The 15,612-nt window shown below is 37.6% G+C and overlaps 1 protein-coding gene across 1 annotated transcript in view; it reads left to right on the top strand.

The window, feature by feature from the left end:
• The first annotated feature begins 295 nt into the window (after positions 1-295).
• The window catches only part of CDC5L (cell division cycle 5 like), a 33,336-nt gene continuing 18,019 nt past the window's right edge, over positions 296-15,612 (top strand). Inside the window, exons 1-10 of the mRNA XM_034426769.3 lie at positions 296-479; positions 2,825-2,928; positions 3,200-3,361; positions 3,617-3,744; positions 5,792-5,891; positions 6,785-7,003; positions 9,047-9,191; positions 10,750-10,938; positions 11,424-11,572; positions 13,274-13,436. Of these exons, the coding sequence (XP_034282660.1) occupies positions 435-479; positions 2,825-2,928; positions 3,200-3,361; positions 3,617-3,744; positions 5,792-5,891; positions 6,785-7,003; positions 9,047-9,191; positions 10,750-10,938; positions 11,424-11,572; positions 13,274-13,436 (1,404 nt within the window). The 5' untranslated portion in view covers positions 296-434. The remainder of the gene's footprint in view (positions 480-2,824; positions 2,929-3,199; positions 3,362-3,616; positions 3,745-5,791; positions 5,892-6,784; positions 7,004-9,046; positions 9,192-10,749; positions 10,939-11,423; positions 11,573-13,273; positions 13,437-15,612) is intronic.

The raw sequence follows: 15,612 nt of genomic DNA, 5'->3' as shown, positions 1-15,612 counted from the left end.
AAAGAGAAACTATCCCGCCTTAAAGGGGAAAGCAGCCTCCCTTTACCCAGAGGTCCTCAAACTTGGCAGCTTTAAGACTTGTGGACTTCAACTCCCAGGATTAGCTGGTTTAGGATCAGCTATGCTTATTAGCATAGCTGGCTGGAGAATTCTGGGAGTTGAAGTCCACAAGTCTTAAAGCTGCCAAATTTGAGGACCTCTGTTATACACGCACGCATAAGAGAAGGAACCCCGTCCCCGCCCATAAGTGGGCGGGGCTTCCTCTTGCCCAATCCCGCGTCTTCCTGGAGAGTCCTCGCAGGAGGCGTTCTCTTGGCGAGAGTGCGCCTGTGCAAGTCGTCCAAGCGCCTCTGGAGTCGTTGAGGGGGCTGTTTTGCTTGTTCCGCCGTTATTGTTTGTCTCCCTTTGTGGGGCTTTACTCTCCCACCGTCAAGATGCCGCGGATCATGATAAAAGGGGGCGTGTGGCGGAATACAGAGGTAACGTTCTCACGGTTTCCCAACCTTTTTCGGGGCAGAGTTGCGCTCTTTTCTATATAGGGCCTCTGCGGTTAGGGCCATGACGGCGGAGAAGCGCATGCGCAGAAGGCCCTGACGCCTGCGTGGAAGAGAAAATGGATCTGGCTAGCGGCTCTTTTTATTATTATTATTATTATTATTATTATTATTATTATTATTATTATTATTATTATTATTATTATTATTATTATTATTATTATTATTATTGCGTCGGGATGGAAGCTTACATCTTGCTCTCCCATGACGCCAAATACGTATCTCCAAGAGTACTAACAAGTGAAGCTAAATTCAGTGTCTGTTTCCTTCTCTGTATTGGGGACTGGAGCTTCCTCTCCGATCTCAATGACAGCCAGCGTACTAATAAATTGGACAAGGAGTAGGAAGCGCTGGTTCTGGTCCACTGAAGCCTCCTGGGTGACTTCGGCCACTCCCTCCCTAACCTACTTCACAGGATTTGTGTTGAGGGAGAGCGGGGGACAGGAGAAGGGAGAACTGCTTTTAGCTCCTGTAGATACAAATCAAACATACCTAAATGCAGGATCCAATCTGGGTCGGTCATCGGGATCAGATATTTTAGTCTTCCCGAGTTTTCGGACTCGGGCTGGAACTCATCCTCAAGGAATAGTTTTCTATTCTCCCATAGTTTTCTCTCTCTTCTATAAATTCTGATAAGATTACGAACCATTTTTGATGGTTATTTCAAATTGTCTTTCAAATTGTATCTTTCTAACTGTTGGCCAGACCTTAAAGCATGGTAGGAAACCCGTGGATCTTCCCTTCAGTTTCACTAAACGTGGCCAGGGCTTTAAGAAAGACTGAAGCCAATTCCATGATAGATCTTTTCTGAAAATGTGATCCTGAAATATAAATTTTATATGAATGTTCAGCTAGGGATATTGCAGCTGGACTGCAAAAATCTATTTTGATGTGGCAGAGGATTTTCTGAATGTGTTTGCTGCCATCTAGCCATCGTTTGAATTTTTGTATCCTTAGTACATTCTTGCTGTTGCATTTATATTTACACTGAATATGTGAGCGAACATTAAAAAATTGTATAATTTGGAATAAAAGCCTTGGTAGTACAGTGGTCTAAAGCACCCTGTTATTAAGACCAGCTGCCTGCAATTATACTGCAGGTTCAAATCTCGCCAGGCTCAAGATTGACTCAGCCTTCCATCCTTTCTAAGGTAGGTAAAATTGAGGACCCAGTTGTGGGGGCAATAAGCTGACTTTGTATAAATATACAAAAGGATGAAGGCTATTGCTTAGCACATTGTAAGCCGCCCTGAGTCTCCGGAGAAGGGCAGCATATAAATCAAATTAAAAAAAAAAAAACTTAATTATGTCAATTCTGTGCAAGCTTTTCCAGAGATTTCTTTTAAAATAGTTTTTGACATCACCACAAGGGAGCCCAAAATTTCCGTTGCTAAGTAAGACAAATGATTTTTGCCCCATTTTATGAACATTTTTGCCACAGTTAAGCAAATCACTGCAGATGTTAAGTGAATCTTCTGGTTGTTAAGTGAACCTGTCTTCCCCCATTGACTTTGTTGGAAGCCAGCTGGGAAGGTTACAAATGGTGATCACATGACCCTGGGATAAATACATAAATACATGTCATTTGCATTTTGATCATGTGACCATCAGGATGCTGCAACTGTCGTAAGTGAAAACTGCTCATAAATCACTTTTTTCAGTGCCATTGTAACATTGAAGGGTCACTGAATGAATCATTGTAAATTGAGGACTATATGTAATGGAGCCTGAACCAAAGCAGTACATACCTTACGCTTTTCATTATTGTCTAAGGAAAAGGCAGGTAAACTGCAAAAAGTATTTTGGAATTCATTTCCACACAGATAATGCATTCAGTGAAATAAGCAAATGGATAGTTCAGTGTTTCTCAAACTTGGCAGTTCACACACCGTCAAACTGCCAGGGTTGAAAAGCATTTGGCTAGTTATATATTCAGTTGTATTTGGCAGTCATAGAGGAATGTGTCTATTAACATAACTGTACCTGAACATTCTAATAAAGAGCCATCACAGAAGTCAGCTCCATCAGTTTGATCTACTGGAACATGCTAGTCCATACAGTGTCCAGCTCACCTTCCTTGTATTTCTTAGTAAACAATCTCAAATCTTTCATTTTCAATTTCATTTAATTTTTTGTTGTTATATTAAGAGAGAAAGGGGGTGGGTAATGAAAGGGAACAAAATTGATTTTTATAAGAATTTTTGATTGGAACTGAAAACAAAACCTCTTAAATAAATACTGTAATAAACAAAACTTTTTTTTCTTTTAAGGATGAAATTCTTAAAGCAGCTGTAATGAAATATGGCAAAAACCAGTGGTCTCGTATTGCCTCTTTGTTGCACAGAAAATCAGCAAAACAATGCAAAGCCAGATGGTAATGTAATTTCATGTAATTTTAAAGTAAATGTTGGTGAGAAATTTAAAAGGCAAAGGCCTTCTAAAAATTAATTACTTCTACAAGAAAAAATAGTTTTGGGATTAAACTAATGCCAGTAATACATGTAAAAAAATTATACAAAAGACATCCAAGGAAGAAATTTATTTCTTAATATTGAAGGTCAGTGCTGATATTTTTAATGTTTGATAGACATATTATATTTGATAGAAATTTACTGTTAAGCAACAATATTTTCATTTTGAATAAGGTATGAATGGCTAGACCCAAGTATTAAGAAGACAGAATGGTCACGAGAGGAAGAAGAGAAATTGCTCCATTTGGCCAAACTTATGCCAACTCAGTGGAGAACTATTGCACCAATTATTGGACGAACAGCTGCCCAGTGTTTGGAGCATTATGAATTTTTATTGTAAGTAATTTTTCATTGTAATGGGAGGATACATTCTTAGATATTGGATGACTTCCTGCTATAGAAATGGCCTCAACTTATTGAAGAAAACTTTGAAGTGCTTAGTAATAGAGTAGGAATTATACTATTCCTAAAGTTTTGCTTTGATTCTTTTTCCTATGGCATTCTGGAAATTGCAGTGATTACTAAATTATGTAATTTTCTTAGCAATGTTGTTTTCTTATCGTTGTGCTGGCTTTTGTATCATCTTGGTAGAGATAAAGCTGCTCAAAGGGACAATGAGGAAGAAACTGCTGATGATCCTAGAAAACTTAAACCTGGAGAAATTGATCCAAACCCAGAAACTAAGCCAGCCAGACCAGATCCTATTGATATGGATGAGGGTATGCTTGATTTTTTTTTTTCAAATTATGTCTCCCTTTAATCGAAGCAGTCCCTGAGTATTTTTTTTCTTTTGGTTTTATGTTTTTAAATTAATATTTGTCCTATTCACTTTCTTCATTAAATCAATAGTCTGATAGTCTTATCTACAAGAGGGAGGGAGGGAGGAAAGAAGGAAATAAAAGAAAGTTGGTTGAACTAGACTTGAGGGAGTCTTTCTCTTATAAACACAGAATGGGCTGATAATAATGGCCTTTGGCTGGGTTGCCCTAAATGTGACTTTCTCACTATGCATAACCTGGTGTGCTCATTGTTTTCTGAGAATCTCTGGGAAATACAGTTCAGCGTTAGTGTTAGGACACTTGGAACACTCTTTAGATAAAGAGTGAACTAACAGCATGACTAAGAATCCATGTTAGGGATTACATCATGGTGACAAAACATAATTTCTCTGTTTTTTAATGTCTGCTGATAGCTGCCCTGTTTAAAACTATCTGAGTCCTGTTAGGGAGAATCGGTCACAGGACCACCTATCAGGCCATTGTGAGGACTTGCACTGTGACTAGACAGATCTAGTTGAAATGGCAAGGCCTTATGAAATAAACTGGAGTGAATTTGATTTTCTGATTCCCAAAATCCCAAAATGAAAGAAATGAATAGGGTTCTCCAGTCATCAAATTAACAGAGTGTTAGCTTGGTCACCTTCATGTTAGACCCAGCCAGTTTCACTCAACGTTGACAGAAAAGGAGAGATCACGCATAAATTCCTATACTTTCAGAATGCTACAGGGTTTGATGCTCCCTCCCCTTCTGTTTAACACTGCATAAAACTGTTAAGTGACTTCATCCACCAGTTCATGGTTACTTATACATCATAACAATGTGGCGGCTTAATGATATCTTGGAATCTCCAGTACTTATTCAAAGAGCAGGTGGCAGCTGTGACCAAAAAAAGGCTTTTTATACAGGAACATCTAATGTGCCAATTGCACTTTTCCTGGACTGGGGGCCCTTCAGACAGTCATTCAAGTCATTCAATCACCTTATGATTGAATTGTATACAGAGTTGTACATAGAGCTTTTCCTTGCAGACCATCCAGGAGCTGAGCTGGTCCAGAATGACACACACAGGCAGTATTGGTACATTATGCCCACACGACCTCACTGCTTCATCAGTTGTTCTAGTTACCAGTCAGCTTCCAGAAGCACTTCAAGTTGCTAATTATTACATTTAAGGCTGTTCATGGCAGAGCATCTGGCTATCTAAGGAATTGCTTATCTTCATTTGTTTCTGCCCATCCCGGTAAGACCAAGCAGGGTGGTTGTATTCTAGTTCCCATTCAAACAAGGGGTATCCAGGAAGCATGCCCATTCTATTGCAACGCCGATCCTTTAGAACAGTATCCTCCCAGAGATACATTTAGGAAAACTGTTGAAAACATGGTTGTTCTTGCAGACTGTGTGATAAGGTGATCATAGAGTCCCCATTAATTACATCTGCTTATGGTGGGTGTATTGCTTTTTTGGTTGGCCAGGATTTTTCACTTACATTTAAATCTATTGCTCTATTTTTATATATAAGCCAATCAAATTAATCAAGGAGTTGGACAGCCTCAAGATTGGTTTGAGCAAATACGTGATCTTCTTATCCAATGGTTCTGGGTACGCTTTAGATTATAGTTAGCTTCCTTAATTCATGTGTGTGATGTTGCTAGTGGCCTTGCAATGCAGAAAGGAGAATCTGAATGTAGACTGTTCCAGAAAATGGTGTTTGCAGATCTTTTATGCCTGAAAATTTTCAGTCTGAGATCCTAGCCTCAGTAATGGAGAAGCAAACTTCAATTATTCTTTAATATGGAGTTAAATTTTTCCCTTGAATATAGAGCTATAGTGGATATACATGAAGAATTATGTCAAGCTAAAGAGCTCAAATAAGACATAAGTGATGTAGAATTTGTATTAATCTATAGGTTTTTTCAACTTTTGAAAGGGTTTTCTGATCCTGTGTTGCCCATTTGTAAATAAATGAATGGTATATTTGTTTTGCAGATGAACTTGAGATGCTTTCTGAAGCTAGAGCTCGTTTGGCTAACACTCAGGGAAAGAAAGCCAAAAGGAAAGCAAGAGAGAAGCAGTTGGAAGAAGCCAGGTAACAGCCTACATCTCAAGTACTTTCATTGAACTTGTCTCTTCTAATTGGATTTAAGATGTAATCTTAAATCATAACAAAGTTTTCATGCTCCAGTTTGGCATAGATAGCTTGAGTTTTTCAGGATTTGTTTTGTATGCATAGCAAATCTATTTGATGGGTTCTAAGGCTAACTCCTTGCAGCTCCTAATACATTTGAATCTAGATCAGGGCTGTCAAACTCGCAGCGTCACAGCAGGGTCACGTGACGTATCAGTACTTTTTCCCCCTTCACTAAACCGGGCGTGACGCATCCGGCCTGCGGGCCACGAGTTGGACAGCCCTGATCTAGATGATAGACTCCATCCCCTTCCTTGATCTGATTCATTCTCTTTCTGCATAATTGTGCAGAATTTCACGCATAATTGTGATAAAATTAGTAGAACCAATCATATATTTGAAATATTGCATTTAAACCTAGAGTTTTTAATAAGTCTTACTTCACACAAGTTTTTTTTTACTTTTAAAATTCAACAATTGAAAGGGTTTTTTTTTTTAAAAAAAAAGTATGGATATTTTGTTGCCTTCAACAAAAGTGGTCTATATATTATATAGAAGTGATGGTTAACCTTTTTGGCACTGAGTGCTGAAACTGGAGCGTGCATGTGCGTGCCAGAACCCGGAAAAGAGCAGGTGGCCGGTGCACATGCGTGCGTCGGCCAGCTGCTCTTCCAGGTTCAGGTGCGCACATGAGCACCGGCCAGCTGTTCTCTGCTGTGTTCACCCCAGCAGCTGGTGACAGCGCATATGCTCACAGAGAGGGCTCTGTGCCACTTCTGGCACGCGTGCCACAGGTTTGCCATCACAGTTATATAGCCTTTAACATTCACTTCAAACTTGATTTTACTCCTCAGGCGTCTTGCTGCTCTACAAAAAAGGAGAGAACTCCGAGCTGCAGGAATTGAGATCCAGAAAAAAAGGAAAAAGAAAAGAGGAGTAGATTACAATGCTGAAATCCCATTTGAAAAGAAACCTGCTCCTGGTTTTTACGATACATCAGAAGAAAACTATCAGGCACTGGATGCAGATTTTAGGAAACTAAGACAACAAGATTTGGATGGGGAACTGAGATCGTAAGTAGAATTTGGATTAAAGTATTAAAGTATTAAAGTATTGCTTAATGCATTGTAAGCCACCCTGAGTCTCCGGAGAAGGGTGGCATATAAATCAAATTAAAAAAAAAAAAAAAGTAGTACATGGAGCAAAATCTTGTGATATATCAAATTCTGTCTGAGGCCCCCACAACATTGATGTTGGTTCAAGTTGTAAATGTTTCTCTTCATACACAACAAGAGCAGCTATTTATCTCCTGAGGGTTTCTAATTGTTTAGGAAAACATGAGGATTTCAGAAGAATGGGAATATCATATATTTTGGCATATAGACACTGAATAAAACTTTTTCTGTGACTATTTTAAAACTATTTCTAGCCCCTTGCATTTACTAATCCCTATAATTTAAAAGCAATAATAAAGCACTTATGCTGGATTTTTTTAGGGTTAATCACTCATTTTTATCTTCTTGTATATATAGCGTAACCATATTTTGTACATCTTCCTCAAAAAATATCTGAAAGGGCTGCCCTCTATTTGTGCTCCAGTTTGTGGCAGCTCTAAAATAATAAATTATTCTTTTGAAGAAAATAGTTTTGATCTTACAATTTTAACCGTCTTAACATTTATCAGTGCTAAATCTTCCTGAAAAAAATGGCAACAACATATTTCAGATGCAGATTATAAATAAAATAATAATATACAGCTAGTCCTTGACTTGCGACTGGTCGCTTAACAATAATTTAAAGTTAGGATAGCCTTGAAAAGGGTGCTGTAAATAAAGCACTTCCAAATGGTGTACCTGCCTCCCCATGGTCACATGATTGCAATTTGAGCACTTGGGAACCAGTTCACACTTAAAACCAATTGCAATTATATGATCACCATTTATAATCTTCTCTACTGCTTTGCCAGGAAGTCAGTGCTTTCTACAGTGGAGAGGCATTTGTGCATGGTCTGTCCTGGGCCTCCAAGGACCCTAAGGCACCCCATGCTCCTTATTTTACTGCTGCCTCCCCATTCTGGCTGCCTCCTGGCTCTGGTGCTGAAAACCTCCCTGCCAAAATCTAAGCACATTAAATCTCCACTTGTGCAACTGGTCAAAAACAGTGGTGTGTGTACCACCGGATGGCAGGAAAGGCAGGGCAGGGTAGAGCAGGAAGGAGCCCCAGAGAAAAAGAACAACAAAGCATGTTCTTTGTCCTTTTCTTTTCCTCCCCTGTCTTTTCTCTTTGTCTGGTCTCCCCCTCTCTTCACTCCACTTTTTTTCTGCTCTTCTCCCTCTCAAACTCACCCCTCCTCTCTCTTTTACACACTTCTATACTGTTCCTGTCATCTCCCTTTTGCTCCTGCTTAGTTACCCAGTGCTGATTTGCCTTCTCTTCTCCCTCTTCTTCCACTCTCTCCCTTTCCCCCTATCTTTAGAGCAGCATCAGCAGTGAGCAGCATGTCAAAGTTACAGTGATAGTGAATGAGGGGAGCTTACAACCTGTCCTCAGAATTCCAGTTGTTTCAGTCCAGGTGCTTGGTGCCCACCTGCAGTTACAATGTTGCAGTGAGCCACAGACACATGATTGCTTTTTTCAATATTTCCTACTTGCTTTCCACAAACAAAGTCAACAGGGAAGCTAACAGAAAGTTGGAAGTTGCTCCTGCTCCCACCCTCACTGCTTTTTTGCCCACCTGCACTTAGTAGTGCCTGCCTATGGCACTTGCACATCCACTTCTGCCAGTTTCTTTGCCTGAGACTCCCCATCTCTTCCCATTTGACCCGCTTGGTCCTGAAATTACACCAGCAACTGGGACATATCCAGGATTGCTGTCATTAGGGTCATGTGATATTGGTCTCATTTCATTTTGATGAAAAGTAAAGCATAATACATGCTAATAACCAAGACTGTAAAAGGATTTGCAAACAGCTGGATTCATTGAAATTTGGAAGATGATAGCTCCTATGAACAACAATCTTTCTATAAATTTCATCTCTTTCCTATCCAGTTCTGAAGCATGCCAGATGATCTTTGCAAAACCCTTGTATTTAATTTACTTTTTTTTACTTTTTTAGGGAAAAAGAAGGAAGAGAGCGAAAAAAAGATAAGCAACAGCTGAAACGGAAAAAAGAATCTGATTTACCGTCAGCAATTCTTCAGACTAGTGGTGTTTCAGAATTTACTAAAAAAAGAAGTAAACTGGTGCTTCCAGCTCCTCAGGTACATTGCTTATTATTGTCGCTGGTGGGTCTTCTGTTGGTATGAAAAAGAAATGTCTTCCAAGTTTGTTTAATAATGGAAACGTTCATCAGTAGAAGCACAAATTGTGTTTCATTTAGTATTGGAGTCTGTAATAACAAATATAAGTTGTGATGCAGTTCCTTATATCAGTTTATGCAAATCATTCTGTCTCTCTCTTTGTTCTCAGTGTGTGTAATCCATAGGGTCAGAGGTAGTGAGATAATGAAGGTAGAACTATAAAGGCAATGGTTTTATTAAGAACTAGACAACCCATTTCCTCTTGGGTTAACGTTTCAGAGATTTCCTTACCAAACAAAGAAACAGTATGATCAACTGCTAGCAAAAACGCAGTGGGAGTAGGTGTGATTCTAGCTTCCCACCAGCTTTCCCATTGAGTTTCTTTGTGGGAATCTGGCAAGGAGTATTGGGAATCTCCCCTTCCCAGCAGAGGCAAATAAGTGACTACTGCTGGGTGGGGAAGAGAGGGATTTTAAGATTGGCTGGGAAACTATCATGGAACATTGAAAATGAAGAAGCAGCACACAGTAGCACTGAAGAAGCCACAACTTTCCCAAATTTCATTCCCTCAGAAGTCATAGGTCCTAGATATCTCAAATGGGCTAACTTCCATAGGTTAGCCCATTTGAGATAACTTGGTTCAAAAATTGTTGCCTTTTAAAGTATCATTTCTCCCAGTTAAAGGAATGACAAGAATTTTAGTAATACATAGATAAGAGATTGTGTATTAGAATAAATGTTACTGTTTAATTTTTTATTTTTAAGTGTTATCTGTTTTGGCCTTGTTTCCCATAGTTTTCCTCACTTCCAATTATCCTTTCTTTGATAATGCCATGGTTTACCTTCTAAGCATCATTATGGCTGTACTCGTAAGAGATCAGGAAAAGTGATAGGAAGACAGGTGATCTGGTTAGCTTAGCTAACACCATTTTGTCCTTCAGGTCATTAGACAAACCTTTCCCCTTCATTTTTCTTATTGCCATGGACTCATTTTATAGTTCCTTTTTTCACATCTCATCAAAAGTTTTCTCCTTCTGAGAAATATTCTGCATTTATTTATTGGCACTCAATATCACTGTTCCAGGTTGCTGAGAGAGGGTTACCATGTGGTGAGAGAAGGTATTCTTAACATTTTTAAATGAATAGTAGTTGCATTCATAGGTGATGAGGCAAAGTGGCAAGGCATACGCATGACTTTCTATATTCTGTTCGTTAAGGACCTTGGACTTTTACTATACTTAGTTTAAAATTTGTTAAATATATTTTGTGGTTTACAGTGCAGTCTTAAAGATTAACTGGGACAAGTACCTCATCTGCATTAGCTATATGAAAAAAGGAATCATCCATGACTAACCAGTTGAGGATTTTGTTCATTGCCTCTAGGTGGAATATGCATCACAAGCACTGTCTTCTTTCATAACACGATTTTTTCTGAGTTGGAATTGTTACTAACTGTTGCAATGTCTATATATTACAAACCTGCAATATTGTTTCTTATTTCATTTGCTCTTTATTTAAGATTTCAGATACAGAACTTGAGGAAGTAGTTAAAGTTGGTCAAGCAAGTGAGATTGCCCGTCAAACAGCAGAAGAATCTGGAATTACAAATTCTGCTTCCAGCACGCTCTTATCAGAATACAATGTAACCAACAACAGTATTGCCCTTCGAACACCTAAAACACCTGCTGCACAGGACAGGATCCTACAGGTAATGCTTAAACAGTCACTGATTCACTTACAAATTGTCCTGCAGCTTCCATTACTACAATTCTGTCTGCCATGGAGTAAAAACGGGGACGGGCTAAATACCAGCAGATAATTTTTACATATTTATTTGAGTTCTGTATAGAGAGAGATAATAATTGTGGCTTGGTGGAAAAAGTTTTGATATGTCCTTCTTTTGAGGAGTAGGGACATCCCAAATCTATCCAGGGGGGGCGGGCGGCAGAAGAAAATAAAAGCAGAAGCAGTTCCAGTATAACGTTAAAAAAGAGTTTTTGTAACCAAAATGAACTCTAATTTAAAACATTCAGATGGTGGTGGTAAAGACTAATTGCTTGTTAAGAGACGTTGGATATCTGTTGGTAATTCTGCATATGTATATGGTGATTCATAATTGTTATTGTTTTACAATTGTTGTAATTGTTTGGTGATTTTGAAAAATGTTTATTATGTACTTTGTCTTCCCTACAGGAAGCTCAGAATTTAATGGCACTTACAAATGTTGATACTCCCTTGAAAGGAGGTCTTAATACACCCTTACATGAAAGTGATTTCTCTGGAATAACACCTCAGAGACAAGTTGTTCAGACACCAAATACTGTGCTTTCCACTCCCTTCAGGTAAATTAGATTTTTGAGTTGTTGAAAAGGGCATTTTAGATTTTTCTGCAAAAAAAATGAGGGACATTTTCTGTTTGGATGATTAGGTTGATTCCTAAAACAATTCCCAGAAACTTCATAACAAATAGGGCTCATTTACACAGAGGAAATTTGAACGGAAAAATAGTTGTGGTTCAATATATTGAACTACATCACTGAAGCATCCTGCAGTAAGTGGTACTTTTCATATATAGAGTTGTACTCTTCAGGATCTTTACAAAGAAAATAAAGGCACAGTTATACAGGTATATGCGAAACACAAAAATGTGTTTTAGGTAAGAACAGAAGAACCTTCCTGCAATGCTTCTTTAGAACATTCTAAATTGGCTGCATTATGATAAAACAAAATTTGAGATAATGCTAATATTCTGAATTCTGCTCAAAATATATTGAGGTTGCATGCATAGATTTGATGAGACCCTGAAAAGAATTCCTTGTCCTTTGTGGGTTTTTTTTTCTTACTTCAAAGCTATAAGAGTGAGTAGTTCAGAGATTTTTTTTTAATGTTTTCAAAAATATTTTGAAATATCAAGAATTAGCCTTGGCTAATTTTTATGCTGGTTTTGACTCCTAGTGACAATTTAAATGTAATATATGTGTTAAACAAGTTCGAAAAAGAACAGGAATCCTGTTTATCAGTACAATTCCTGCTTTATTATTATTAATATTACTACTATTATTACTACTATATACACAACAATGTGAAATCATAGCTGCCAGTTCTTTAGGTAGTGTTGGCTTTCTTACACATCAAGTAAAATGCCACAAAGTATCAGTATAGTACATGTATGGATCCAAGCAGGGTGGCCTTTTGTATTTGATAGATGGAAATTTTGTCAGTGTGCAGGGGTGTCCAAAATTTTTGGTATAGTGTGCCAGAAACAATTGGGACCATGCCTGGTTTACTATTATTACAGTACTTTATTGTAATTATTATTATTAGACATTTTTGTTTCCCTTATAGCCAAACAAAAGAAAAGAAAAGCTGTATGAATAAATAGTAGCAAAAACAGACACTACTACATTTACAGGCACCATTCTGTATAAAGTAGCAAAATCTGCATTTAAATGCACTCTGAAAATCAGTGGCAACCAAGTTCAAAAATATGCAGTATTCATGCACGTACAGAAAACTCCTAATGCAAAACAAAATTGAAGTTTTTATTTTCAAATTCAATCTGAGTGAAAACTCAGCATCAGCAAGTCAGAGAAATATGCAGAGTCCACAGAAATACCAAATTCAACAAGTGCCTATCTATGTTCAACCATTCAAGATAAAATTATCAGAGATATATTTTTGAAAAGGCTGTACATTGGTTTCTTGAGATTCAAGATTTATTTAAAGATGAAGATTTTAATTCAGAGAAGTTGTTGTGTGAGGAATAACAGGCTTATTGATTGGTGAACAGGGGACTGTTCTGATATGCCCAAGATAGAACTGCTGTTTTTTTCCTCCCAAATCTTCTAGTTTACTATGTCTGTCCAGTCTCGTCTACTTTGTTCATCAAACAAAATTCCTTTTTGCCATCTCTTGTAGTTTTGTTAACTGCTGATTCAAAACCTAAAACACAGTCATATTAGCAAGTGCTATGATGAATATATTTAAGTGCCTGAGACACTGCCTGAGAACTGATGCATTCTACCAATTTTGTATTTTTGTAGGACTCCTACTCATGGAGCTGAAAGTCTGACTCCTCATAGTGGAATGACTCCCAAGCCAGTGATAGGAGTGACACCAGGCAGAACTCCACTGCGTGATAAGCTAAATATTAATCCTGAGGAGGGGATGGCAGATTATAGTGATCCATCCTATACAAAACATATGGTAGGTAAGAAAATATCTTACTATACATAACATGTGATATATTATTTCTAATGTAATACCGTATTTCATTAGATGAAGCTCACAAAATTGTAAGTCCAATAGGATTAGTTTGAAACTTCATAGCAGGACAGATGCAGTGCATATCTTTTAAAGCAGTAGTATTAACCACCAAGAGTCAGTACATGACTGGATTTATCCACATTAGGAATCTTCAAATCTTATTCTGTGGAGTTCAAAGCCTCACCTGGAAATTGAATTCATGGATCTTTGCACATAAGATGACTATATACAGGGCATTAGCTTTAGGAGTTATCCAGAACCTGGCACTCAGTAGTTTTTCAGGAAAGGATATATAGAATGCTATATAGAGTCCATTTTCCTTTTGTTTTTACTAAAATATAATAAAATAAAGTAGTGATATTGGGAGAATGTATATTCTACTTTTCTTCCTCACTAAAGATAAAATATAGGTACCTTTAGCAAACTCAATTACCTAAAAAGTTAATTGCATTGGTGAGCTAAACAGCATAGGGAATGTTAAAACACTTCTATCTCCAGCTTTGCTACTTAGGTGCTTTTATATCAGAAATTTGGAGGAAAGTTTTAAAGTTTTTATACATCTAAGGTGTACATATAATGTGATTCTGTTTTTCCTATCTCTTGGGAGAAAAAAGAATAGCAGAGTACATGGAAGGATCTGAGGTTTTATTAGCAACTTAGAGGATCGCTTGATAACTTTTCTTTTGGTTGAACTTTAGCACTCTTTTATGCAAATCCATGTCAGTTTGAGAGGCTGGCTTAAAAACTGCTTGTGATCAAGTGACAAGAAATTTCTGAAAGTTATAAAGTACTAATTGGAGGATAAAAGCCATAGAAGAGCAATTTAGTACATTGTTGAAATAATTTTCAAAATTATTCAAGACTCTTGTATTAAGTAATAAGGCCCTAGTGACTTTGCAGAGTTGGAAAGCTTTTTCTATAATCACATCTACTTTAAGAAAATGGTCCCCAAAACAGCACTGGAACATCAACTGAGGATTTTATTCTATAAATAAAGCTTAATTTTAATTTTTTGAATTCTTTCTCAACTTTGGATTGCTGTATTTGAAGTACAATTCCTATTTGAAACATCACATCTGAGTTCTTATTTTGGATGATGTGCTTCTGAAAAATTGCAAGCCTAGTCCCAGAATGGCCACATGCTCTAGGGGAAGAATGGAAGATACTTTTAGTTTCCCTGTGTGTAATGAAGATCATCCTGGGATTCATAGCTGGTTGGAAGCCTGTGCCCAAGAATTCACAATTTTTCTTGAAGACTTCAATGCTTCATCTTTGCTTTGCCATGCTATGCTGCAGAAATTGTATTTATTAGAGTATTTAAATGAATTTGTGGAAAGGATTCTTAACAGATCCTTGCAAGATAATTTGCAAATGACATTTTTGGTGCGATAATTTAACTGTCCAGAAAATGAGAATAAAATTTGAAGTCTCCTTCAGAAGAAGGAAAAGAGCACTGAAGGTCTCATCATAAAATTCAGCCAAGACTAATTCTAAGGTTTTCAGTTAAGTACAACAAAAATGACATGATCCATCATTGTTTATTGCAACTGTGGTGATCAGAGATAGAGATGGAAGCATCTCAGTGATTTCCCGGTGCTCTCTCTGACCTTAGGATTGATTGGGAAATGATTATCATTGACTTTTGCAAGCTGGGGTTATGATTCATAAGCATCTGTGGAAGGAAAAAGATTAAAAGAGGTTGTTAGGAATCTAATAATGTTACAAGAAATTGTGACTGAAAAAGAATAAACATCTTATTTTAAACTTTGCAATACTAGCACTTGGTAGGAATTTTTACGTGCCACACTTTAACTGCTGGTTTGCCACTTCTTTGTTGTAAGGGAGAACTGAGAACAAACTGAACAAACAGAGCTAGTTTGGTCTAGTGGTTAAGGCACCAAGATAGGAGACCATGAGTTCAAGTCCCACATTAGCCATACAAACCTGCTGAGTGACTTTGGGGGAGTCATTCTCAGACCAATCCACCTCACAGAGCGGTTGTTGTAGAGAAAACAGGAGGAGGAAGGAGTATTGTATATGTTCGCTGCCTTGAGTAACTTGTAAAAATAGAGGGGAAAAAAGAAACAAAAAAAGATATTGTAAAATGTGGTTTGTT

The sequence above is a fragment of the Pantherophis guttatus genome, chromosome 1 (genome assembly GCF_059756535.1).
Source record: "Pantherophis guttatus breed Tessera chromosome 1, ASM5975653v1, whole genome shotgun sequence".
Lineage (NCBI taxonomy): Eukaryota > Metazoa > Chordata > Lepidosauria > Squamata > Colubridae > Pantherophis > Pantherophis guttatus.
This window is presented reverse-complemented; position numbering and strand designations above follow the sequence as displayed.